Genomic DNA, 26,857 nt, shown 5'->3' with positions numbered 1-26,857 from the left:
CTCACGCCAACAACCACCGGTAAGCGAAGTGGGCCTAGCTCTCCCGGATTAGCAGCCGTAGCCAGATGCGTTGAAGGGAGGGCAGAGAGGTCTCATTCAGCTCCCGAACAGACCTGACGTAGATCCGGAAGTAGCCCGCACCATCTCAATTATGAGGGGACACCTGTAGGCGACGGGAGAGGGACGCCGCGGGGAGCCAATAAAGCTCCGCAACCGGAAGCGTCTTCTGGGGGCGTCGCACCCGGAAGTGTGGCACCTCCCCGGCCGCACCCGGAAGTGTGATGCCACCGCCGCTACGGGGAAGTAATGGTATCCGGCCAGTTGAGATTCGGGGTTAAAACAGGTGTTTGTATATCTCTATTTCCTGAGGCCCATTAGAGTCTCCTCTTTTCGGAAAGTGTTGGAGGGGGCACGTATTTGGGCATGTTTTTGAATGTCTCGTCCTATTGAAATCCGTGGGGAAACGAGCAGTAGGAGTGTGTCCAAAGGGTCCTGACTCTATAAAGGCTTTTCAGAAGTTTCTTTCACCGCCCGTCACCCTCGATTCCCCTCCCCTTCAGGGATGTGCAGATGGAGGCCGGAGGAGACACTGCTGCCCCGGCCCCCGGGGGCGCGGAGGACTTGGAGGACACGCAGTTCCCCAGTGAGGAAACTAGAGAAGGTGGAGGGGTTCACGCGGTCCCACTGGATCCCGAAGGCGAGGGCCTGGAGGAAACAGGTATGACTCCACTTAGTGGGGTCTTAAAATGGATCGTTAGGGGTTGTCATTGTTGGACGGGGGGAGGGTCAGTGGGTGATGAGTAGGGAGTCGTTTGGGACTCAAGAGAAGTGGCTTAAACCATAGCTGGGTCAGGAGGAGGTCATTGTGGACACATGGTGTAGTTTACTTCACTGAGGAAGTCATTGGATGTCAACGGGTGTTCACTGGGGGTTTGGTGTGAGTTTAGGTCATTGAAGAATCAAAAAGGGGGCTGTTAGAACCAAAGAGGGTCACTGAGGATTTAGAGTGTTTAGGTCAAAGAATGCGCAGAAGAAAGTCAATAGACTCCAAGGAGTACTGTTTAGAAGTTAGTGTTTTTGAGGAGTAGGGTGTTATTTATTAAATAGTAGAAGTGGGAAGGGGAATCAGTGAAGTTCCATGGGCACTCAGAGTATTTACATCATTGAAGTCATTGGTAGGCTGTTGGGAAGTCTTTAAGGAACCAAATATTAGTGGATGTGTAAAGTTGTTCATTTGGGATTTAATGGAAGTCGCTAAGAAGTCTGTACCATTGATCACTTTGGAACTAGTGGATGCAAATGGAATCATTGGGAAGGATCAGTGATGTGAGAAGAAATGTGTGTGGGGAGGTTGAGGACTTGGGAATTAAGAGCAGGTAAGAGCAGTTATTAGGAGGGAGTAATGATATTTGGGGACATGGGAGTGTCAGTCATGGGAATGTCAATGAGAGAATATGCAATTATTGGGATTTCATGGGAAAATTATTGAGACATAGCTGCACATGGATAATAATGACTGTCGTTGGGGGATAAATGGGAATAAATGGATGTGTCAGTAGAGGCCATTGAAGTTGTGGGTTTTCGTGAATGTTAATGATGGTCATGGGGAGGGGCAGTGGAAGTCATTAAAGTCTTGTGTGTTAGTGGATATTATAATGGTTACTGTACGGAGGGGAGTGGATATCAATGAGATTGAAGGTGGTGAGGGGGGTGAGTGAAGGTCTCTGAAGTGCTGGGTGTTAGTGGAGGTTAATGATGGTCATTGTTGGGGGCTGGAGGAGTGGACATGGAGTAGAATAAATTGTGGATCAGGGCAGTCATGGAGGATCACTGAAAAACCAGGTGTTAATGATTGTTAAAGTGGGGTCATTGGGGTGTTTGTGAACCACAGTGGGAGTGAATAATGGATTAGGGGAGTCCTAAAGATCTAGGTGTTAGTGGATATTAATGACAGTCACTGGGAGAAATACTGGATATTACCAAGAATATAAATGGGCAACCAGGAGAGTTAGTAGGGGTCATCACCTATCAGTGGGTATCACTGATAGGGTAGTGGTGGGGGAAGGGGCATTCAGATACTTAAGATATTAATATATGTTAAGGGTGGCCATTGGGTGAGCAGATATCAGGTGAAAAAACAGAGGTCGGAGGAGTTAATGGGGGATTATTGGAGACGAATAATCATCATCCACAGTCAATGGGGTGCTTTGAAGACTTGGGAATGACAGTTATTGAAAAGGAAGTAATTGGTCTGTAGGAACACAGCAGGTCCAGTGGAATGACAATGAGAATGTGTTGGTTTATTAGGGTTTTAGGAAGATCATTGCGGGGTCCCAGGGCAGTCATTTGTCATTGAGGGGCATAGGAGACACTTGGAGGTCTGTGTCAGCATGCAGGGCTCCTGGAGGGGCTAGTAGATATTTGGTGGGTCCTTGGGGATGTGGGGTTAGGGGTTCACATGCAGATGACCCACCAGGGACTCCCTTTCAGGATCCAAGGACAAGGACCAGCCACCCAGCCCATCACCACCGCCCCAGTCAGAGGCCCCGTCAAGTACCTCTCGGCTCTGGAGTCCTGCAGCCCCTGAGAATAGTCCCACGCGTAGCCCTGAGAGTAGCTCTGGAGGCCAGGGCGGGGACCCCAGTGATGAGGAGTGGCGCAGCCAGCGGAAGCATGTGTTTGTGCTGAGTGAGGCTGGCAAGCCCATCTACTCGCGGTACGGTAGTGTGGAGGCGCTGTCGGCTACCATGGGTGTAATGACCGCCCTGGTGTCCTTTGTGCAGAGTGCAGGAGATACCATCCGCGCCATCTACGCTGGTGAGCAAACAGGTGGGAGGCAGAATGGGGGACAGTGACCGGGAATATGGCTGGCATGGGTAGGTCCGTCTGCCTGCCTCAGGCACTATCCAGCCAGCCAGGGTTGGATCCATGTGTGTGGATGGTCAGCCAGGGCTCTAACTGTCAGTGGTGGGAGGTGGGGGTTCATCTCTGTCTGGCCTGCTGGTTTCTGAATGATTGACTTGCTGGGATCTGAGTGACTAGCTGGATACTTCTGTGTTGCCTGAGAGCATGACTGTGAGGGCTGTGTGGCTAAGCTGTGTCTTTCTGGCTCTGTGTCAGCCCTTGTACCATCTCTTCCCACCTGCCCCTGCTCCGTGCTGTGTATCTAACCTACCTGTTCCTTTGGCCATCCCATCATGTCTCTGCAAATGTCCAGATTCCTCCAGCTTGTCCTTACCCCAGTCTAGGTGCCCACAGAGTGATCGTGTGGACTGGGGCCCGGTGTGTGTATGGTAGGAGAGAGCGGAAGAGCCCCACTGTCTCCCTCTGGTCATTCCTGATCCAGCTCTACCCCCTCTTCTTACCCCTCCCTTCCACAGAGGACCACAAGCTGGTGTTCCTACAACAGGGCCCACTGTTGCTCGTGGCCATGTCACGGACTTCTCAGTCAGCAGCCCAACTGCGGGGGGAGCTGCTAGCTGTGCACGCACAGATCGTGAGCACGCTGACACGTGCAAGTGTCGCCCGCATCTTCGCACACAAGCAGAACTATGACCTCCGCCGCCTGCTGGCTGGCTCGGAGCGCACACTGGACCGACTTCTGGACAGTGTGGAGCAGGACCCAGGAGCCCTGCTCCTGGGTGCCGTGCGCTGTGTGCCCCTTGCCCGCCCGCTGCGAGACGCACTGGGTGCGCTCCTCCGACGTTGCACAGCGCCTGGCCTGGCGCTGTCAGTGCTGGCAGTAGGCGGTCGACTGATAACAGCAGCCCAGGAGCGGAATGTGCTGGCCGAGTGCCGGCTGGACCCAGCTGACCTGCAATTGCTGCTCGACTGGGTGGGTGCACCAGCCTTTGCGGCGGGTGAGGCTTGGGCACCAGTGTGCCTGCCCCGCTTCAACCCTGATGGTTTTTTCTACGCCTACGTGGCCCGCCTGGATGCTATGCCTGTTTGCCTGCTGCTGCTTGGCACCCAACGTGAAGCCTTCCATGCCATGGCCGCCTGCCGGCGCCTGGTCGAAGACGGGATGCATGCCCTTGGTGCCATGCGTGTTCTTGGGGAGGCTGCCGGCTTCTCTAATGCCTCATCAGCCAGTGCTCCTGCCTACAGCGTGCAGGCTGTGGGGGCGCCGGGCCTCCGGCACTTCCTGTATAAGCCACTGGACATCCCTGACCACCACCGCCAACTGCCCCAGTTTACCAGGTAGGCCCTGACCCTAAGGCAACTGGCTGGGTGGGAAGGCCTGTCAAACCAGGAAGTTCAGCATCTCAGGGATGTGACTCAGGAGAGATAACCGGCCATGCTTAAGAAAGAGGGAACAGAACAAGTCTCTGATGATGGAGCATCAGTCATGGACCTAAAGGAATCCCCCTCCTCTGGTGGAGAGCAGGGCCCCAGTACTCAGGGAATCCCCTAGTTTGATGAGGGAAGGTCAGCCTCCAACCCCTGAGAATCCTCAAGTCTCATGGGAGAGGCTCAGCTCCCTAACTTAATTGAAATCTCTAGACTGAGGGAGGAAATGGGCCAGCCAAGAAGGCCCTGGACTAACCTTTCCCTCCATCATGGCAGCCCTGAGCTAGAGGCCCCCTACAGCAGAGAGGAGGAGCGACAGCGGCTGTCGGACCTGTACCACCGCCTGCATGCTCGTCTCCACAACACCTCCCGACCCCTGCGCCTCATTTACCACGTGGCTGAGAAGGAGACACTGCTGGCCTGGGTAAGTTGGGCAGGGCTCTGAGTGAATTGATTCCCCACTTCAAGCCTCCTTTCTCTATATTGTATCCCCTCCAGCCATAGTGCCTCCACCAAACACAGCAGGCCTCTGGCTGGGCTGTGCCTTGCCTGCGACACTGTCCCTGCCTTTACACACACATCTTTGAAGCCCCTGACAACTAATGACCGTGACTCTAATCCGACATTAGCCTCAGCCTTCTGTGTGCTTTTCCCCGATTAGCAACCAGGACAGTGTCTTTGACTTTCCAGAGGCTCCGTTAACCACCATTGCTGTGCCTGCCAATTCCCTAGTAGCCCAGTCCATGTGTCTGGAGGTACCCCATTCATCACCAGCTCATTATGACTCCATGAGTCCCCAGCAGTCCTCAGACACTGTAGGCTTGGTCCCTTGCTGTGCCCTCCACCTGGGGTACCCTTCCCTTGGGTCTCCTCTGGGCTCCAGCCCTCACTTCCTAGGGGTTTGCTGAAGGTCAACTACTGAGGTAGGCCAGAGAAGGGGACCTCATCAGAAATGGCACCTTCCCCCAGGCCCTGCCATGTAATGCATATTTATTAATTTATTGCATGACTGCTGTGGATCAGGCATTGTCCTAGGCTAAGGATTTTGTTTTTAAATTTTTTTAACTTTCATTTTAAAGAAGTCGCAAAAACAATATAAAGAGTTTTTATATTTATATTCATGAAGAGTTTTAAAGGGTGTGGTGAAAACCACACCTGGCCAGACAGTGGTTTTCCTAACTCCATCATTCTTTCTACATTCATTGGTTGGGATTTTACTATAAAGAATAACATGGGGCCGGATGCGATGGCTCACGCCTGTAATCCCAGCACTTTGGGAGGCTGAGGCGGGCAGATCACTTGAGGTCAGGAGTTCGAGACCAGCCTGGCCAACACGGTGAAACCCCGTTTCTACTAAAAATACAAAAGTTAGCTGGGTGTGGTGGTGTGTGCCTGTAATCTCAGCTATTCATGAGGCTGAGGCAGGAGAATCACTTGAACCTGGGAGGCGGAGGTTGCAGTGAGCCGACATCGTGCCACTGCACTTCAAAAAAAAAAAAAAAAGGAATAACTTTTTCTTCTATTTATTGAATTTTTAATTTTCTATCAATATTATCTCATGGATTTTTCTTTAATTCAGTGAGTTAAAATCTTTCTCTAGCATTTATTTTGGTGTTCAAATTGCCTCTGATTTAGCCAGTGGGTACCCTGATTCAGCCAGGCTGATCCCTGTGTCTCTGACACGTCCCCTTCACTACGTGAGCACATCTTACTTGACTTTCTCTATTCCAGTCCTCAACTCAGCCATTTCTCCATGGAGCCTTTGTACCTTTTAGTAGAGATTGGAATTTAAAACCCAAGATATGGGCCGGGTGCAGTGGCTCACGCCTATAATCCCAGCACTTTGGCAGGCCAAATAGGGGTGGAGAGGGGGCTGCGGGTCACAAGGTTAGGAGTCTGAGACCAGCCTGGCTAACAGGGTGAAACCCCATCTCTACTAAAAATACAAAAAATTAGCCGAGCTTGGTGGCATGCGCTTGTAATCCCAGCTACTCGTGAGGCTGAGGCAGGAGAATCGCTTGAACCTGGCAGGCGGAGGTTGCAGTGAGCTGAGACCATGCCACTGCACTCCAGCCTGGGCAATAGTGAGACTCTGTGTCAAAAACAAAAAACAAACAAACAAAAAAAACAAGATATGTTAGGACCAGAATTTTAAACCAAGTGATCAGAGTGGCCTCCCTGAGCAGATGGCATCTGAGTGCAGTAAGGAGGTACTGAGCTACATGGATATTAGGAGGAAGAGTACACCTGGCAGAGGGAAAGGACTGATATGCTGTGAGGTGGGACTGAGCCTGGCTATGTTTGAGGAATAGCAAGGAAAGTGCAGAATGGCCGGAGCAGAGGGAGTGAAGGGGAGAGCTCTTGGAGGTGGCACAGGAAAGGCACTAGTGACCTTGTGGGATCAGGCCTCTCCATTTAGTATGAGGCATAACTTGAGTTCCTCTTTATATTAATTCCTGGCTGTTGATGAGGAAAACATAGTTGTATGAGCTTAGAGCAGGACCTTGTACACAATAGGTTACTGACAGAATATTAAACATTGTTACTGTGTTCCCCAGTCCCCAGATGAGCAGACAGGTCTAGAGAGTACCCACAAACACAACCAGCATCACCCAGTTGAAGCCACTAGGTCCCGCTGACCCTTGGCTCATTAGTTGCACAATATCAGCTTACCTACCTTAGCCCAGTATCTAGGCAGCACCCGGTAGGAGGTGCTGCCAGGTACAGGTTCCAGGTTGCAGGAGGCAGACATACAGCTGCATTGGGGTAGACAGGGTTGTCCATAGCCAGCTCTGGCCCATCTGACTCTGTCTCCTCCCAAACCCCCAGGTGACCTCCAAATTCGAGCTCTATACCTGCCTCAGCCCTCTGGTGACCAAGGCAGGTGCAATCTTGGTAGTGACCAAACTCCTGCGCTGGGTGAAGAAAGAGGAGGACCGGCTCTTCATTCGCTACCCACCCAAGTACTCCACACCACCAGCCCCCTCTACGGACCAAGCTGCCCACAATGGCTTGTTCACTGGGCTCTGATAGATGGAGCTCCCAGACCAGGCAGTGCTGGGAGCAACCACCTTTGTTTTTTACCTTCTGTCCACCCTGGAAATGTGGGTGGGGGTGTGTCCGTGGCTAGTCATTGTCTCCCTAGGCAATGGGGCAAGATCTGAAGGCCCATCTATGAAAGAGATGGTGGCAACAGCCAGGCGAGCAGGCTGCTTTCCTCACCTGGTCATGCACCTCCCCCTCTGGGGAAATCCTTAGGCCTCCCTCTCCCTTCCCTCTGTCTCATCTCCTCCACTTGAATGATGCTCTAGCCTCTGTGAGGGACTGTCCCCTCCAAACTTGCTTCAGGGGTCTGCCTCCTCAGTTGAATCTCAGCCGTGAGTGTCCAGATCTGGCCAAGGTCTCTAGGGTGGCCCACAGGGGTGCTGGAATTGGCACTTCAGGGCCACGCTATGCTTGGAACTGGCCTGAGGGTATTAAAGAAAAAAACTACATAAAAGTCCTAAAAGTAAGACCCACAAGGATATTCCTTTGCCCTTCTTGTAGTTTTCTTCATCTTTACCCTGCCAGAAATGACCCCCTCAATGCCGGCTGCTGCTAACATTAATGAGAAGGTGGCCTCTAGTGTCCACCTGTGGAACCCAGGACACAAAGCACCTGACTGCACACAGTGGCTGAAATCCAGCATTTTTACATAGAAGATGCAGTTAGCTTCTAAGCCTCATTTTACTCATCTGTGAAACAGAGATAAGTAACCCTCTCTCGTAAACTCTGATTAAGATTTGTAAACGAAAACAGACTCGAACTATTGTGCACCACCACACAGCACATGCACGTCTGTCCCAGACTTTGACAACCTGCACAAGACAAGCAGCCTAAAGCAGGAGAGACCTTCCTAGGGTTTTGTATGTGTGCACACTACCCTCACTCCCCAACTGGCCGTTACCCTAGCTCTGCCCTTGTTTGTAGAGTTACAGCCTCAAGGTTGTAGCATGCAATCGGGGCGCAGTGTGTTCCGCGCTTGCCCAGAGCTGACTGCTGCGTCAACCGATGGCGTAACCGCGGACTGCACGCATGCGTGGTGAAAAGCCTTTCGCCCTCACGTGGTTTCTTTTTCAACCAGTCATCAAGCAAGGCTCGCGCGCAGGCCTCGCGTTGGAAAATGGCGGGGAAGCTGAAACCTCTGAATGTGGAGGCGCCAGAAGCCGCTGAGGAGGCTGAAGGTAGTGAGGGCAAGTGGGCTGCACTCCTTTCTCTCCAACCAGGGCAGAAAGGAGGGAGGATTCATCCCATTACAATAATGAAATAATGATATTCCAATATTTTTTAAATAAAATGTTAAGCCTTTTATTATTGAAGAAAAACAATTTTTTAACCGTTCAGCAGAGTGGAGATAAATTAACAGGCATATTCTTACCATCGAGATCAACTTTTGTCAACTCTAGTGAATACGTTGTTGAAAGTAAACAACACATAGTTCAGTACGCAAGTCTTCAAACAGAAGTGGGGCGGTGGGGATGTTCTCATAAAAATCACCTTGCTGCAGCCCCCCCTTATTAACAGTAATTCCCAATGTCGCCATTTCACACCTAACACCTACCACACTTTGATGGACTCTTAAACCTCTTAATCGAACATGGCCTCCCCCACAGCCTCTTTTCTCCAGGGTATCGACTTGAATGACAGGCAAAGGAGGGTGGAGGGGTGTCGGCCTAGACGCTATTGGAAATTGTATTCCATCCAAAAGAAAAAAAATCTCAGACAGGGCACGGAGGCTCACACCTGTAATCTCAGCACTTTGGGAGGCAGAGGCGGGCAGATGACGAGGTCAGGAGTTCGAGACCAGCCTGACCAATATGGTGAAACCCTGTCTACTAAAAACTATATATATATATGTAAATTAGCCGAATGTGGTCGCGTGGACCTGTAATCCCAGCTACTCAGGAAGTTGAGGCAGGAGAATCTCTTGAACCTGGGAGGCGGAGGTTGCAGTGAGCCGAGATGGCGTCACTGCACTCCAGCCTGTGTGATAGAGCGAGACTCAGTCTCAGAAAAAAAGAAGAGAAAAATCTTCCTTGGCCCGGCTTGGTGGCTCACTCCTGTAATCCCAGCACTTTGGAAGGCCGAGGTGAGTGGGTTACCTGAGGTCAGGAGTTCGAGACCAGCTTGGCCAACATGGTGAAACCTCGTCTCTACTAAAAACAAAAATTGGCCCGGTGTGGTTGGCAGGTGCCTGTAGCCCCAGCTACTTGGGAGGCTGAGGCAGGAGAATTGCTTGAACCCAGGAGGTGGAGGTTACAGTGAGCTGACATTGTGCCACTGTACTCCAGCGCAGACAACAGAGAAAAAAAAAAAAAGGAAAAAAAATTCCCAAGGCAGTAATGCATTTGTATGCCACTAGTATTTTTTGTGTTGTTACGGAAGTATTCAAAGTGTACCAACGTAGAGAAAATAGCATAAACAAAGCCCATGTACCCATCACTATGCTTCAACTGTTGTCACCTTTCTGTCCCACTTTTATCTATCTCTAACACCCCTTTCTGCACACTCTTTAAACCACTGTATGAATGAACACACCAGACTGCATCCTGCCAGACCTACCCATATAGACATCAAAGTAATGATTATTGTTAATTACCTGACCTAGGATGTGAGCTCCATGAGAACAGAGACTGTTTACCTCTCACTCCCCTGCACCTAAAACAATGCCTGCTTGGTGTAAAGTAGGTGTTCAGTAATTTTTTAATGTGTGACTAATGAAATAACTTCCACACAGAGAGGTGTTTTAGATTAGAGCCACATACTAAGTGCCAGCATTCAACAAAGGACAGAAGGAAGTAAGACAGATGCAAATAGATCTCATGTATTAACTGTGTAATACAGCTGCCACTACAATTTTTAAAAACTATTTTAGTATCAACCTTTCAAATTCCTCAAAATTAAAGTTATGACTGACTTCACTAGCAAAGGAAAAATTGAAAGACGTATCAAGTTGCCATTTCTAGCCCATCAAATTGGCTTTATAAAGGGAAGAATAGTATCTGGTATTGATGACCTTGTAGAGAAACAGGCCTTTTCCTACCTCAGGGAAGAGAGCTGACTCAAAGTAAAGGCTTTGCTAGAGGCAGTTTGGCAGAGTATTTTTAGCATCTAAAATGCTCTTCCACTGCTGCAGTCCCCATGCTATGTAATCATAGGAGAGTACATAAGTGTATGGACCAGGAATGGTCATTGGAGTGTTGATGCAGGCACAACACAAGGAACAGTCACATAAATGGCTAAGTCTAGGTTTATGTGTGCATGCTGTGGAATGTCTCTGTGGTGGATTTTTTTTTTAAGAGGCAGAAAAAGAAAAATTCTAATTTAAATGTACAAAAATTAAATTTTAAGTTGATAGGATTATTATTGACACACAAGGAGCTCCAAAATAGACCCTATTTTTATTAGAGATAAGCCAGTTGGGATTGAAACAAAAATGGAGGAAGGTATAGCCCTGTGTATGTTACACAGAAAAAGTGTCTGAATGGTAAAGGCCTGAGTGATAACTCTGGACAAGGGATTTGGATTTTGGGAGTAGTGCAGAGGTAGAGGCATTTTTGTGATTTATTGTTCTATTTTTCTTTTAGAAAAATGTAAGTAGTCATATATAATTTTAAAATATAAGGGAGAAGAGGGAAAATTTTGAATGGCAACTGAGGATCCTATATTCATATTGGATCAGTATTAACATCCAGGTTTTGATTGTTGTACTGTGGTTACCTGGTAGATTCCCTTTGTATATAGGAAATAGACACTGGAATAGTAAGGAGTAATGAGTCAAGTTGTCTGCAACTTATTATTCAAAATCACTCACAAATGGGGAATCTGGTATAAGGGCAAAATGGGGGCACTGTGGCCTATTTTTACAACTTTTGTGTACATCTGAAATTATTTCAAAATAAAATGTTTACAAGGGTGCTCTTACTGTGCTGGCCGTTTTCTTTTGTAATGGACTTTGTGTGTGTGTGTGTCAAAGTGTTAGTTGGATTATTTAAAAGATTTACTTGTTACCCACTCTTGGCCTCATTTCATGACTAGCACTAGAAAGCAGAGAGAGGAAAAACACAGATGGAGCTTTTGCAGAAATGGTTGCAAATGCCAGCCATAAAAAAGATGTGGAGACAATCAGGAAATTAATGCATAGCCTGGGTATTGGGAGATGTTACCTGATGAGTATTAATCTGGTCAGTTGTGATTATAGGATTGGGGTCATCTAAGATAATGTCCTTAAGTAGCTCAGACTCCTGATGAAGTATCTGGGAATAAAATGTCAAGAAGCCTGGGCATTGCTTAAAAATAATTCAACACAGGAGAAGCATAGGTGAAATAAATAGGGTGAATATTAATAATTGTCAGATCTGGACAATGAGCATATGAGAGTTAATCATAGTATCTTCTCTACTCTCATGTGCATTTGAAAGTTCTCATAATAAGGTACTAAAAATAAAACAATCACAAACACCTTCCCTTGTTATTAAAGTAGCTTTACTTCTTTGTCTTATTTCCAAAATATTAAGAATATTTTTGAAATTAAAAAAAATCTCAGGATGCCAACTTGTTCCAAGTGATTGTATCAGGGGAAGCAGTGAGATTTAGCATTAAGGAGAAAAGAGGAAATTTCATTTTTAACGTCACATATTTCTTTGTTTGAATTTTCTTAGAATTGAGTCAGAAAGTAAAATTTAGAGCAATACATGAAATGTATTTTACTAAAAGACCAAATGTTGTCACCAAACTGCTGGCAGTGGTTACTTCTGGGAAGGGGAGTGACTTGGAGAAGGGGCTGCTGGTGAGGGGAGACTTTTCTTTTTAATTTTGTTCTTCCACATTTGTTTATTATGTAAGTTATTCTACATGTGTTTATTATGTAATTTAAACATGAAAATGCACATTAAAATAATACATACTAATTTATAAAGGATTTCAGGCCAAACAAAAAGACATAAAGAAGGTGAACATACCACCAAATACTTCAAAAAATATCTAATAAGCTCAGGTTAAAAAACCCTGATTTACAACATGGATTTTAATGGCTGCAAAGAATTTCATCCTACAAACATGCTGTAATTAATCCCCTAAGGTATCTTCAAGTTATTTCCTTTTTTTTTTTTTTTTTTTTTTTTTTTGAGACAGAGTTTTGTTCTTGTTGCCCAGGCTGAAGTGCAATGGTGCCATCTCGGCTCACTGCAACCTCTGTCCTCTGGGTTCAAGCAATTCTCCTGCCTCAGCCTCCTGAGTAGTTGGGGTTACAGGCACACACCAACATGTCCGGCTAATTTTTGTATTTTTAGTAGAGTTGAGGTTTTGCCACACTGGCCAGGCTGGTCTCAAACTCCTGACCTCAGGTGATCCACCTGCCTTGGCCTCCCAAAGTGCTGGGATTACAGGCGTGAACCACCGCGCCCAGCCGTTACTTCTGAGTTTAAAATTATAAACAGTGAAACAACATCTCGCCCACCATCCTTAATTATGTCCTTAAGAGGCATTCCGAGGAGTGGAATTTCTGATCAAGAGGAAATGAATGAAGTTTTGGTATTTATTTATCAGAAAGTTTGAAATGAAACAGTTTTTGCCGGTTAGCAAAAAACAAAACAAAACAAAACAAAACAAAAATGAAGAAGATTAAAAACATACTTGCCTGGTAAGAGTATGATTTTTGGGCCTGAGACAGGTGAAAGGCAATTTCCTATCAGCCAAATTCCATAATATACATACCTTTGATCCACCAAGTAGCATCTAAGTAGTACTCTATGTGTACCCAGTAGATACACTCTAATGCAAGCACAAAGAATAATGTACAAGGATGGTGTACTAGGTTAAATTGTGTCCCTTCAAAATTCATATCCACCAGAAATTCAGAAATGTGACTTATTTGGAAGTAGGGTCTTTGCAGATATAATTAGTGAAGAGGAGGTCACACTGGATTAGGGAGGGCCATATTCAATGGCTGGTGTCCTTATAAGTAGAGGGAAATATAGACACATAAAGATATGAGAGTGGCAGGTGAAGACACAGACACAGAGGGAAGACCCAGTTTGTGGTACTTTGTTATGGCAGCTTGACAACACAAATGCAGATGATCATTGTGGCATTCTTTGTAACAGCAAAATAAGGTAAACAGCTTAAATATCCATCAATAGGATATTGTTTTGAAATTATGGTATATCCACACAGTGGAATGCCATGCAGCCACTAAAAAGAATAGAAAGATCACTGGTGTACATTGTCAAATGATAAATACAAGATGGGGTGCATCATGTACAACATGCTACCACTTACGTAGAAAATGTGGGATGTGGGCCAGGCGCAGTGGCTCATGTCTGTAAACATCTGTAATCCCAGCACTTTGGGAGGCTGAGGCGTGCGGATCACGAGGTCAGGAGATCAAGACCATCCCGGCTAACATGGTGAAACCGCGTCTCTACTAAAAATACAAAAAAAACCCCAAAAAATTAGCCTGGTGTGGTGGCGGGCACCTGTAGTCCCAGCTACTCTGGAGGCTGAGGCAGGAGAATGGTGTGAACCAGGGAGGCGGAGCTTGCAGTAAGCTGAGATCACCCCACTGCACTCCAGCCTGGGCGACAGAGCAAGACTCTGTCTCAAAAAACAAAACAAAAACAAAAACAAAAAAAAAAAAGAAAAGAAAACGTGGGATGTAGTTGGCCGTGGTGGCTCACGCCTGTAATCCTAGCACTTTAGGAGGCCGAGGCGGGTGGGTTGCCTGAGCTCAGGAGTTCGAGACCAGCCTGGGCAAAACAGTAAAACCCCGTCTCTACTAAAATACAAAAAATTAGCCAGGCGTGGTGGCATGCACCTTTAGTCCCAGCTACTCGGGAGGCTGAGGCAGGAGAATCACTTGAACTTGGGAGGCAGAGGTTGCAGTGAGCTGAGATCGTGCCACTGCACTCCAGCCTGGGCAACAGAGCCAGACTCCATCTCAAAAACAACAACAACAAAATGAAAAGCAAAATGAAAATGTGGGAGGTATGTTTGTGTATACATTGAATTATCTCCAAGTACCTACACATAGCTTGTAATGCTAGTGGCCTCTGAGGAGAATTAGAGAACTGAGGGAGAGGGAATTTTCACTGTATACTATTGTGGGTAAGCGTTTCTTCATTAACTTTTTGACTATCATGTTTGCGAGCTGCCTTTCATCTTCTCTGTTCAATTTTCCTTAGAGAGGTGTAGGTCACTGAGATTTGACCTTTACCATTGATTTCAAGACTTAAGGATTTTTTTTTAACGTTAACATTTTCCTGTGATTTTTCTTGTTTGAATTTTAGAAGTAACACAGGCTCATGTTAAAATATACATAGAAGTATGTATGGTGAAAAGTGTGGTGAATCAGGGTTCAAATAAGGTCTGTTCATTTAATGGATTGATATATGCCTCAAGTCTTTTTTAACCTGTAGGATTTTTCCCTCTCCCTCATTTTCTTCTTTGCAACTTATTTGTTGAAGAAACAGGTTTTCCTGTGGAGTTTCCCACAGTCCACATGATATTGAGCACATCCCCAGTGGTGTCATTTAATGTGTTTTCCTGCCCTTTGTACTTCCTCTGAATTCGTATTTAGATGTGGAAACCTGATGGGATTCCATCAGGCTTTTTTGGTTTTGGTGGGGGTTTTTAGGGCAAAAATCCTTCATCAGCTGTGTTATGTTCTTCCATCTAGAGGCTCATAGGGAGCACTCCCCAAGGCAGCTTGTAAGTGCACTCTGAGCTGCAGTCCTCAACTTAGCTGAAATAAACTCTCTATATTAAAAATAAAAATAAAAATCCATTGAACTGGAGCTGCAGGGTAAAGAAAGAAAAAGAGAGAGGCTCATAATATCCAGTTGTCTTTTTTTGATGTTAGTAGCCATTAGTAACTATTACCTAGATCTATAAGTTCATTAAGAATGTATAAATTATGAGCTATAATTATTTCAAAGAAATTCATATGAAATCTTCCTGCCCTACTGCTCTGGTTAGAACTTCATAATGATCTTGAACAGCAGCATCAGCAAACATGCATTCCCTTCTTTCACCCCTGAGTTTCATTAAGGGGATGTTTGTGGTGGTGTCTTTTAACGCCTCAGGGAGAAGGTGACCCTTAGGGGTCCTGATTTATCTAGCACACACCATAAACCTCAGGGGCAAGAGACGGGGGCCCTGCTTCGGATGGAAATCTGTCTCTCATCCCATCCTTAGCCCCAGCCCAGGGGTGTCTGCAGACCCCGCTGGGACTTCCTACTTCCCTTCTCTGTCCCCTCTCACTCTCGCTATGTCCTGTAATTTTGATTTTCGTTTCTACAGGGGAAGCCAAGTCTTTGAAGACTGAAGACTTGCTGGCAATGGTGATAAAGCTGCAGAAAGGTCATGTGTCTCTTTGTTTCTGAGCCTCAGCCTGGGGTTTCAAATTCAGCCACCTCAACTCACAACCTCAGGAAATTATCCCATTGCACTTTCTCCCTCTTATACAATTTAATTCTTTGAACCAAGATTACAGCCTCACAGTTCAAAATTCAAGAAGTTTAAAGGAAAGGAAAAACCAGTTCCCCTGCCATCCCTCCTCCCTCCCCCCACACACCGGACATCCATTTCCCTGACTCACGGGCAAGCAGCTATTGTTTTTCAATTCTTAAGTATCTTTCCAGAGGTTTTTAAAAAATGCATTCATGGATATGTTTTTTTTTTGTCCTCCCTTTTACATACAAATGGCAATGCAGTTGGTTTTGCACCTTGCTTTGCTTTTTGCAGGAGATCTGGGAGCCAGTGTGCACCCAGTATCTACATCAGAGCTGAGGCAGTGCTGGCCAGAGGTTAGACCCCCAGTCCATTCTCATCTTAAAATAGTATCACGTCAGTCTATTCCAAACAAAAGCAGCAGCCTCCCCTTCTCCCACTCTGTGGCTGCCTGCAGAAGAAGTGCACTGGGACTGCTGCCTAGGTAAAATTAGGGAGAGAAATTGCAGGGCCAGAAATGCAGTGACCCAAACTGATCATTTCCAGTAAAACAAAGACCCCCAGAGATTTCTGTCAGTCATAATCAGCACCGTGGAGAGCACCCACTCTCCTGGAAATCACAGAAGCTGGAGTCAGTGACCTTGGAAAATCCAGGATCTGAGTTTATTAACCCCAGAGTGTCTGAGGGGTCGGCAGTGAGACCTGGCAAGGGTTGGGCAGCTTTTTGCCCCCGTTCTTTGTTGCCAACCTTGATGCCCCAAAGAGGCATGAGAAGGAAGTCTCCTGCATACAGAGCACTGAAACAGGGACTATGAGAAGTTAGAGCTGACTCTCTAAAGGGACAGTGATCACCCTGTCACTGGGAAACTTGCAAGCTGCCACCAGCCGTGTAAAAGCAGAGTTTCCCCATTTCTCAGATGAGGCCAGTACCAGAGTGCAGACTGACAACCCTTCCTGTCTGGCTTTTGATAGGGCGGGGCAGATGGGACGTCTCCATTGGCTCACACCACACTCAGAGTTACATCTAAAGGCTTCCACGATGGCCCAAGAGGCCCTGAGTGATACCACTTCCCACTTCCCCCACCTCACCTTCTGCTACTCTCCACTTACTCACGAGACCTGAGCCACACCAGCCCCTCACTGTTACTTTCGACACGTGCCTCACCGGCTCCTGCCACACTATGGGGAATTTGCACTTGTTCCCTCTGCCTTGTTGCACTCTGCCTGGAATGGGTCCCCCCTCCACACTCTACCCCCACAGAACTGCAAGACCTGCTTCCCTCTCCTCATCTGGGCCCTTTCCATATCTCCAGACATGCCTTTTACCCTTTTGCTCTTCAATGCTTTGCCTCACTTTATTTCTCTTCACAGCAGCTACTGCCACCTGAATTGATTTATTTATCTTTGCTCAATGTCCATCTCCCCAGCCCAGAATGCAAGCCCTTCAAGGGGCTCTGGCAGAGCTCAGCACACAGCAGGTGCTCAATATATGCCTGTTAATTGATAGCAGCAGACACAGTGCTTCTCCGTCTGCCTTGGACAGCCAGACACCAGTCTTCTCTGGCTCAGTCTTTCTTCCTTTCTTTCTTCAGAGGGAAGTCTGGAGCCACAGATAGAGGACCTGATTAACCGGATTAACGAGCTTCAGCAAGGTAAACTTGGGGACCTAGCCTGGCCAGCTGGGGCCAGCAGGAAGAGCCTGGATTTATAATTAATCCACCTCCTTACCTATAAAATCTAGGCCCCTGTAGGGTTATTTGAAGATGAATATGCAATGTCATATTTGCGAGAAAACAGCAAGGCTAGAGACTACACTCACACAGTGTCTTCTTCCCTTCTTGGCCCAGCAAAGAAGAAATCCAGTGAGGAACTGAGAGAGATCCGCACTCTCTGGGAGGCCCTGCATAGGGAATTAGACTCCTGTAAGTGGGGCCAAAAGAGGGACCCATCAACACTGCGGATGCTCCTGTGCATACCTCAGGGCCTTTGCACAGGCTGTTCCCCGGCCTACAGTGCTCTTAGCTCACATCATCTGTATTGCCTCTCACTGTCTCATGTCATCTTTCAGCTCTCAGCCCAAATTTCACCCTGACAGGCCTATCTTGATGGTCTCATCTCAGAATAGAATCCCGCCCTCTCTTGGTCATTCTCACGCCCCTGGTTGATTTGTTTCTTAGGAGCCTTTATATCCACCTGACATTGTGCGTGTATTTCTTTATAGCCATCTCTCTCCTCAGTGTAAACCTTGTACATTCTTCAGGGTCTTCAGTCCTTCAACATTTACAAGGAATGTGGGCATAGAGGGGGAGAAGCTGGATCAGGATGGTCCTTGTGGGAGATGGTTGCAAGGGTGGCAAGAAGATACGTCAGCTCTCAGCTCTCCTAGGGCTGTACTACACCTTCTGTGTGGCTTTCCCCTTATATGAAGTTGCAATGGGGATGGCGATGGGGTGCCTGGAGGCTGAAAGTGTCATTGTGTTTTCCAGTGAATGGAGAGAAAGTGCACCTAGAGGAGGTCTTGAGCAAAAAGCAAGGTATTTACCAGTTGCTGTGTCTTCCTTATTCTACTCTTCCATCCCACGAAAGTCCATACTCCTCAGAGAAGCAAGAGGAATCCCACCGAAACCTAAGTCAGGGTGCTTCCCTGTCTGCACAGATCTCTCCGTGGATCACTACCTTACTTGGAGTAAACACCCAAGTCCTCACGGTGCCCTCCAATGCCTGACATGATGTGGGGCCCATTACCTCTGGCCAACCCTGACTCCCCAAGAGCTCCCAAAGGGTTCCCTTGGTTCCTTCCCCACAGAGGCACTCAGGATCCTCCAGATGCACTGCCAAGAGAAGGAAAGTGAGGCTCGGAGGTAAGTGGCCCTGCCTCAGCTCTTCTCCACCTCATTCCCCAGCTGAAAAAGGAGGGAGCAAGAGCTATGGAAATCAATCTTGGACATGGAAGCCTCATTTTACCTTTCTATAAATAGAGCAGTCAGACAAAAGACTTCCTTGGTTATCTCTGATATTAAATGGTCATGTTAAGATCAATTTACTCATTTAATTATTCATTACTAATTTCTTTATCAAATATATTCCATCCATTGGTGTTAGCCTCAGTCTTTTGCTGTTGGCTATCCAGATCCTTTGATATCCATTCACTTGCTTATTTGTCTGCTTATTTTAAGCCCCAGTCATCCATTTGCCCACCCATTCATCTACTTACCTATCTAGCCATTCACCTACTCACTCATGCATCCATTCATCCATCTATCCAACTATCCAAGCATGTCATCCAGCCAGATGGCTATTTTATCTCCAACCTTCCACCTAACAATCTTCCATCCATCCAATCATGCATTCATCCTCTCTCTGTCCTTCCCCGTCATATATTCACTTAGCCAACCGTCCATCCAGACATCTATCCTTTCTTCTAGCAATCCTTTCTTTCTCTATCCAGCCACTATTCCTCTACTTATCATTTCTCTAATCAGCTATCGTTTCTCCAGCCAGCAGCTCACACATCCAATCAACTGTCTCTCCAACCGTATATCCATCCATCTCTTCATCCTCCCAAGTAGCCGGAATTATAGGCATATAACCACGTCTGGCTAATTTTGTATTTTTAGTAGAGATGGGGTTTCTCCACGTTGGTCAGGCTGGTCTCGAACTCTTGACCTCAGGTGATCCTGCCCGCCTCAGCCTCCCAAAGTGCTAGAATTTCAGGCATCAGCTACCATGCCCAGCATCCTCTGAACCTTTACTTAGCACATTCCTGTTACCAGAGGTCTCACATCCTGGTGCACCATGATTTTAATTGCATGGGGAAACCTGATGTTAGCTAATGTGTGTATACTTAACCACACTACTCACACTGTCTGATGAGCATTTATGCCCATTTATGTACCTAATCCTCATAATGACAATTATAGGAGTTAAAGGCTAATGTCACCCTCCACACCACCATTTTACATATGAGGAAACTGAGACCCAGAGAGGTTAAGTAACTTGCCCAGGGTCACAGTGAAGTAACAGATCAGGCTTCAAGCCAGGATGTTACAGAATCTATGGTGCCAGATTACCACACACCTCACAAAGCCTTCTTGGGAAGGCAGAGTTCATTCCATGGGGGACAGGATGGACAAGGTGATGTTCTCAACAGAGGCCCATGAAGGTTCTCGTTCAACAGGGGAAATGAGAAAGGTGAATGCCGTGAACAGACATCCCAACTCCCACTCCTGCTGGAGTGAATGGTGGGTCATTCAGAGAATACCACTCAGGGTTGTCTTTCCCTTCCCAGGAAGCACACGTTGCAACAGTACATGGAACAAATTTTTGTCCATAACACTCAGGTTTCAGAGTCCCAAACAGAGGAATCTGGGGTAACTCCCAAGCCTGGGGCCTGGCAGACCACAGTGTAGAAAGTGGGAGCAGGGCTTGCATCAGGGAGAGTTTGTTGGAAGAGGTGCTGCAGGAACCAAAGCTTAGAGGATAAAACCCATGAAGTGGCTCCCAGCAGAGGGAGCATGGGCAGGATCTGAAGGCCCGCACATGAGGAGCCCCCATCAGGGGTCAGGCCTAGCATGTGTTCTCTCATTCCTGGGTGTTGGCCTCCAGGTTGGATGTCAAAGGACAGCCGGAGGATCTGACGGGCCAGCACAAGGACCTCTGGGAATTCCACGTGAGCCATTATCATTGCCTGCAACCAAAGCCACTCCTCCCTTGGCTTTAGTGTCCCACTGACTGGCCCAGAGTCCACCCCTGCCCAGGCCCAATGCCGGGGGATAATCCTTGATTCCTTGCTTCCTCTTGTCCACCTATTCAGTCCCTCATCTTTTATCTAAAATCAACTTAAGTCTCACCATGCCTTACTGCCACACCCAGCATCACCTGCCCAGACGGGTGCGTACCATTGTGATCTGCTTTCCCCCTGCTCACCCAGAGTATGTTCACCTTGCAGTGGCAAATGGCAGCCCAGAGAAAGCCATGGTCAGGTCATTCCTTCATTCAGCTAATGTCAATGGCTGCACTGGGCTGCATTTGAAGCAGTGAGAGAGGGTAGCAGATCAAAGAGGCCAAGTCTTTAGCAGATCAAAGAGGCTGTCTCAAGCTGGTTGGGGACAGTGGAGGCACCAAGAAAGTTAGTGGCTAGATCGTGGAACGTCAGTGGGAAGGCCTCTAAGCGAGAGACATCTCAACACAGAGGTTAAGGAAATGAGGGAAGAAGCGGTGCAGGTATCTGGGTACAGAAGGAAGGCCCTGGGACTGGACGGTGCCTGAAACCTTTGAGGAGCCGCAGACTGGGGAGTGGAGGATGAGGAGAGTGGGAAGAGTTCAAGTTTGAGAGGTGCCTGGAGACATGCAGAGCGTTTGGGGGGAGGTGGGTGGGTCTCCAGCTACAGCAGAAACTGCACATTGAGTTAATAAATAGTTGAATGAATGAATGACCTAATGTAGGTGAAGACTTCCCGAGAAGCACAAAAGGGGAGGGGCGGGCCGTGTAGCCAAGAGGACATCCAGACGGGCAGGCCTCCTTTTTGTCCTGGCAGATGCTGGAGCAGCGACTGGCCCGGGAGATCCGTGCCCTGGAGAGGAGCAAGGAGCAGCTGCTCTCGGAGAGTGAGCCTCCCGCGCCAGGTGGGCCGGGGGAGGGGCATGTGGCCGGGCCTTGGCCCTGCCCCTGACGCCCGCCCACCCGCAGGGAGGCTGGTGCGCGCCAAGCTGCGGGACGTGGAGCGGCGGCTGAGCTCGCCGCCTGAGGTCGAGGGCGCCAGGGCGGTGAATGACGGGTGAGAGGGAAAGGGAGGTGTGGGCGAGGAGGGCAGGGACAGGGCGGAGGGGAACCGGCCCAGGTCCCCCGCTCCGCCCCCCACTGCCCCTTCCCCCGCCTGTGCCTCCCTCGGCGTCGTCGGGTCTCCGCGTCTCCGTGGCTTCCTCCTTGTTCCCTAGACTCTCCCTCTCTTCCTCCTCTCTGCTCGTCCCCTTCTCCGCAGGCTGAAGGCGGAGCTGGAGATATTCGGGGAGCAGGTCCCGAGCGCCCCCGAGGTCGGGGCCGGCGAGGGAGAGGTAGGGAGCCCGGGGAAGGGAGGCGGGGCGGGCAGGGATCCTGGGAGTGGCCCCTGAGAGTGGGGTCTGTGCGGAGCAGGGCGGCCCCGGAGGTAGAGGAAGCCTCGGTGGAGGCCTAGGGCAGACGCGGGCGGACGCGAGGAGCGCGGGAACCTGGTCTGCAGCCTCACCCTGCCCCCGGCAGGCCGGACCTGAGCTCCCCCGCGCCCGCGACGAGGCGGATCCGGAGCCGCCGGTGGCTGCCCCTGACGACCCCTAGGCCAGCAGGATCCGCCCGGTCCCCGCCCTCCCTCGAGACCGGCCAAGAAATAAAGGCGATAATTTCCGACCGTGCCTGCGTTCTCCCCGGAGTCTGTGCTTCACGGTGGAGAGGGGAGGGGCGTCCTGGGGTCTCGAGGCGGGGCCTCTGCCTGACTCCGCCCTCCAGTCAAGCCCCAGGCGCCAGAGGCTGGGTAAATACTCCTGAGCTCAGAGAGAGTAAAGTGGGTGTCAGGACCCCCCGCCCCACAGCCTCATCTCGAGTTCCCAAATCTATGTTGTCAACAGGGGCTGGAGGGCACGTGTTAACCCATTCTGGTCCTCGGGGTCTGTGTGTCTCCAGTGGTCTCAGGAAACCCAGAGTCTCTGCAAGACCCGCAGACTCGCGCTAGCTCTGGGACGTGTCCGCCCATCTGAGCTCCTCTCACACATTGGATTCTAGCCAAGGCTGCCTCTCCACCCTTCTCAAACACTCCAAACACGTGTCCCTTCCGGGCCTTTGCCCTGCTGGTCCTCGTCTGGGGTCACATCCCCTAGGCCACCTCAGATCTGTTAAATGTGTCCGCCACTCCGGAGGCCAGCCTTGGGGACTCAATTCCAAAGGCACCCGGCACCAGGCTGCTGCCATTGACCGAGCATGTAGTGACTAAGCAGGCATTTGCCGATTGCCTGCTGGGTACCAGGCACTGTTGTAAGCCCTGGATTTTAAACAGCGCGGTTAGCGAAGCCTTACCTAGAAAGTGGTATCTGAGCGGAGAAGTGAGGTAGCAAAGGAGGGAGTGAGCCCTGTGGGTGTTTGGGGAAAGGTGCGCCTGGCAGAAGACATACCTCATGCCAAGGCCTGGAGGTGAGGCTGCACTTCGCTGTGTTTGAGGAGCCGTCTGGAGGAGGCCTGCGTGGTGGAGTGGAATGAGGTAGAGTGGGGTGGGAGACGACACTGGAGAGTTGCCAGGGACCAGTCAAGTTGGGCATTATCTAATGTGTGTAGAAGAGGACCTGGTACACAGTATTCAGTGAATGTCAACTCTCACATACTGTTGTGATGATTCACTATTCCCAGTCCCTAGAGAATGGGAACTGAGACTTGTGACTCACTTACATCAGGGCTTCTGTCCATTAAGTGATCAGTAAGTGGTTCATATGATTTATTATTATTATTCTCAGGCTACAGATGAGGAACACCAAGGTGTGTATATCTCTCAGAACAGAGATTTTTATACAGTAAATGCTCAATAAATGGTATCTATCATTAATTTTTCTCACTACTATTCTTGTTGTTATTCCCAATTTAGTGATGAGGAAAATTGAGATAGTGAATCTGTACAGTAAGCCCTCAATAAATGTTGGGTATCGCAGTTGTTGCCATTATTATCCCAAGTCCACAGATGAGGCCCAGGGAGCTTTAGTCCCCGAGTCATCACTCGCATCTGGGCACAACTGACTCCAGGCCCAGGTTGTGATCCCCTGCCCCACTGACCCCACCTGCTTGCTAAGGCCAGTCTCCAGTAATCTCTAAGGAACCTCAGTATCCTTTTTGTCATCCTCTCTGTGTCACACAAATGGGGTCAGCCTGGATATTCTGCCGACTTACCACTGGGTACCTAGGATTCGAGTCCTGGTTTCCCTGTTCACGGGCTGGATGACTTCAGGCAAATTACTTAATGTCTCTAAAACTCAATGACCAGCTGGGGGCGGTGGCTCAGGCCTGTAATCCCAGAACTTTGGGAGGCTGAGGCGGGTGGATCACGAGGTCAGGAGTTCAAGACTAGCCTGGCCAAGATGGTGAAACCCCTTGGTTTGGTGGTGGCGGGTGTCTGGAATCCCAGCTACTCAGGAGGCTGTGGCAGAGAATTGCTTGAACCCGGAAGGTGGAGGTTGCAGAGAGCCAAGACGGTGCCACTGCGCTCCAGCCTAGGCGACAGAGGAAGACTCTGGCTTTTAATTTGCCCTGTGTTCTCCTGACTCAACTGAACTTCCTGGCAGGGCTACTTCTCCTTTCATTGAAATGATTGACAGCTGCCTGGGATGTCTTCACTTACTTCCTGTAACAGCGTTTATCTCCACCCACGTCCTCTCTCCATAGGACTTGCATTCATCCCATAATTCTCAAGCTTCTTAGCTTGTAGTTCAGGTTCAAATGTGAATGAGCCAGGGGGAGCTCAGTGTTGTCAAAAGGCTGAAGGACATTCTTTTTTTTTTTTCTTTGAGACGGAGTCTTTCTTTGTTGCCCAGGCTGGAGTGCAGTGGCGCGATCTCGGTTCACTGCAAGCTCCGTCTTCCCGGGTTCACGCCATTCTCCTCCCTTAGCTTCCCGAGTACCTGCGACTACAGGCGCCCGCCACCACGCCTGGCTAATTTTTTTTTTTTTTTTTTAATTTTTAGTAGAGACGGGGTTTTACCGTGTTAGCCAGGATGGTCTTAATCTCCTGACCTCGTGATCGCCCCGCCTCGGCCTCCCAAAGTGCTGGGATTACAGGCGTGAGTCACTGCGCCGGGCCAGGACGTTCTTGAAAAAAGTAAGCCAGAAAGAAACCCACTGAAAAACAGGAGAGGAGTCAGAGGAGGGGCCCGAGGAGAGGCAAACATAGCACAGCCTGAGTAGCAAGCTAGACAAGGCATGAAAGAGACAGTGGCTAAAGTGACTGCAGTGGAATCTCCCAGAGGATAATATTATTACTGCCTAATAGAGCACACTAGTTAGCAGAACAGAACCCAGGGCCAGACTGTCTTTGTAAGAATCCCAGCTCTGCTGCATACTAGCTGTGTAACTTCAGGTTACACAGTTAAGTTACTTAAATTACCTCCCGTTTTTTTTTTTTTTTTTTGAGATGGAGTTTTATTCTTGTCGCCCAGGCTGGAGTGCAATGGTGGGATCACTGCTCCCTGGAACCTCCACCTCCCAAGTTCAAGTGATTCTCCTGCCTCAGTCTCCCGAGTAGCTGGGATTACAGGCGCCCACCGCCACGCCCAGCTAATTTTTGTATTTTTAGTAGTGACAGGGTTTCACCATGTTAGCCAGGCTGGTCTCAAACTCCTGACCTCAAGTGATCCACCCTCCTTGGCCTCCCAAAGTGCTGGGATTACAGGCGTGAAACACTGCGCCCGGCGGAAGTTACTTAAATTCTGTATGGCTAGTTTCCTTATCTGTAAAGTAGAAAGTTATTGTGAGGGTTAAATAAATAGATAATATATGGAAAGTGCTTAAAACCATACTTGGTACATCATAAGTACTGCGTTGGTGGTAGCTGTCATTATTACAAGGAATTTTCACATCCTCATTTGGTCATGATCGTAGGGATCTTACATAATAAACATTATATATTTTTTGTTACTTTACAGTTAAGGAAACTGATGGTGACTTCACTGAAACCAGGGAAGAACTAGTATTCAAGGACAGATCTTCTTACCCCGGATTCGGAATTCTTCCTCTTCTCCATACCACACCACACTGCACTCTTTTCCATTTCATCGAAGTTCTTTTTCTTTTTTTTAATTTTTTTTTAAAATTTTTTGGTTCATTTCTGTCAGAGAGTTAAGATCACAATTGACTTGACTTAATTCTTCCAAGTTCAGTGGAAGAACTGGCATTTATTGAATATCTGCCATATCCCTGGCACTTTGTTAGCTACTGAGAAAGCAGAAAATGTATCAGTCATAGGTTCTGTCTTCAAGGAGCTTAAAGACTCACTGGAGGGAGAAAAGTACACAGTAAACGATTGCAGACCTAAAATCGTGTGCTCCTGAAAGGCAGTGAGCCAATGGAAAGAATACCACGCCAGGAGTCAGACAGTTCCTTTTGTGACTCAGCTCTGGTTCACTGTGTGACTTTATTGGGGACATATAACTAAAACAAAATCTGCCAACCCAGAAAACTCCATAAAAAGTAGAAGAGAAAGAAGACAGTTTCATTACTGAATAAGCATTAAACCAGAAGGTGATGTCACAGGCAATCACAAAAGAGATTGCAAAGGCAGAGAAATAAATCTCACCCTTTAATATAGCCAGATACAACTCATTCAGTGATGAACAATAACTAGTTCTCAAATAAAGACTTAATAGCACGATTTGTCACTCATAGTTCATCCTAAATTGGGGTTACTCTCTGTGTTAGTTAATTGGCTTTATCCAAAGGAAAATTCAATGACGGGACACAGTTCTGGAGCAAGGCACCTGCATGCTGCAGCTGGACCCTTACTCTCTCACAGAAACTATGAGACAGGGATGCTATCTTCCTTGATTAAATTTCAAAGAGATGGTTCTCAGGTCCTTTAGAAAGACGATCATAGGTCATTAAGGTAGTAGGAGGTTTATTAGCTTTTTAAAAAGATTTATATGCATTTCAAAGAGAAATAACAAGGTTTTTTAAGTAGATGCTCTCAGAAAAGGCAAAGGGGAAAGGGTTGGGGGAAACTGGGAAGGGGTAGGGTAGGAGTATCTTCCCTTATATTCAATAGGGAGAATGAAGCCTCTTATTTTTCTCTTTTTAAAAATTTTAAATTTTTATGGGTACCTTGTTAGTATATATAGTTATGGGCTACATGATATATTTTGATAGAGGCATACACTGTGTAATAATCACAAAAGGGGTAAATGAGCTATCCATCACCTCAAGCAAGCCTCCTATTATTATTATTATTTTTATTATTTTGAGATGGAGTTTCGCACTTGTTGCCCAGGCTAGAATGCAATAACGTGATCTCGGCTCACCGAAGCCTCCACCTCCCGGGTTCAAGCGATTCTCCTGCCTCAGCCTCCTGAGTAATTGGGA

At 48.0% G+C, this 26,857-nt stretch overlaps 2 protein-coding genes across 4 annotated transcripts; both read left to right on the top strand.

Annotated features, from left to right (window-relative positions):
* Positions 1-8,648, top strand: MON1B (MON1 secretory trafficking family member B). Of its 3 annotated transcripts, XM_011990098.1 has the most exons (6): positions 1-343; positions 561-718; positions 2,491-2,817; positions 3,381-4,200; positions 4,567-4,714; positions 7,120-8,648. In XM_011990098.1, the coding sequence occupies exons 2-6, from the start codon at positions 571-573 to the stop codon at positions 7,318-7,320; spliced, it is 1,644 nt and encodes a 547-aa protein (XP_011845488.1). In that variant the 5' UTR covers positions 1-343; positions 561-570; the 3' UTR covers positions 7,321-8,648. The 3 variants fall into 3 exon arrangements, with proteins under 3 accessions (XP_011845488.1, XP_011845489.1, XP_011845490.1); XM_011990099.1 differs by lacking the exon at positions 2,491-2,817; XM_011990100.1 differs by lacking the exons at positions 561-718; positions 2,491-2,817.
* On the top strand, positions 8,404-22,161 carry SYCE1L (synaptonemal complex central element protein 1-like). Its single transcript, XM_011990101.1, has 11 exons — positions 8,404-8,513; positions 15,628-15,687; positions 17,370-17,429; positions 17,625-17,699; positions 18,264-18,311; positions 18,584-18,638; positions 20,383-20,446; positions 21,315-21,384; positions 21,467-21,554; positions 21,759-21,831; positions 22,016-22,161. The coding sequence occupies exons 1-11, from the start codon at positions 8,453-8,455 to the stop codon at positions 22,088-22,090; spliced, it is 729 nt and encodes a 242-aa protein (XP_011845491.1). The 5' UTR covers positions 8,404-8,452; the 3' UTR covers positions 22,091-22,161.
* The last annotated feature ends 4,696 nt before the right edge of the window (positions 22,162-26,857 follow it).

This window comes from Mandrillus leucophaeus, unplaced genomic scaffold, assembly GCF_000951045.1.
Source record: "Mandrillus leucophaeus isolate KB7577 unplaced genomic scaffold, Mleu.le_1.0 Scaffold37, whole genome shotgun sequence".
Classification (NCBI taxonomy): domain Eukaryota; kingdom Metazoa; phylum Chordata; class Mammalia; order Primates; family Cercopithecidae; genus Mandrillus; species Mandrillus leucophaeus.
This window is presented reverse-complemented; position numbering and strand designations above follow the sequence as displayed.

What these genes read in the sequence shown, in the direction of transcription:
- MON1B (XM_011990098.1), top strand. Translation starts at nt 571, where the DNA reads ATGGAGGCCGGAGGAGACACTGCTGCCCCGGCCCCCGGGGGCGCGGAG. An exon ending in CGAGGGCCTGGAGGAAACAG is followed by an intron (nt 719 to 2,490) that starts GTATGACTCCAC and finishes ACTCCCTTTCAG; the next exon opens with GATCCAAGGACAAGGACCAG. An exon ending in CATCCGCGCCATCTACGCTG is followed by an intron (nt 2,818 to 3,380) that starts GTGAGCAAACAG and finishes TCCCTTCCACAG; the next exon opens with AGGACCACAAGCTGGTGTTC.
- SYCE1L (XM_011990101.1), top strand. Translation starts at nt 8,453, where the DNA reads ATGGCGGGGAAGCTGAAACCTCTGAATGTGGAGGCGCCAGAAGCCGCT. An exon ending in GCATAGGGAATTAGACTCCT is followed by an intron (nt 17,700 to 18,263) that starts GTAAGTGGGGCC and finishes TGTGTTTTCCAG; the next exon opens with TGAATGGAGAGAAAGTGCAC. An exon ending in TCGGGGCCGGCGAGGGAGAG is followed by an intron (nt 21,832 to 22,015) that starts GTAGGGAGCCCG and finishes TGCCCCCGGCAG; the next exon opens with GCCGGACCTGAGCTCCCCCG.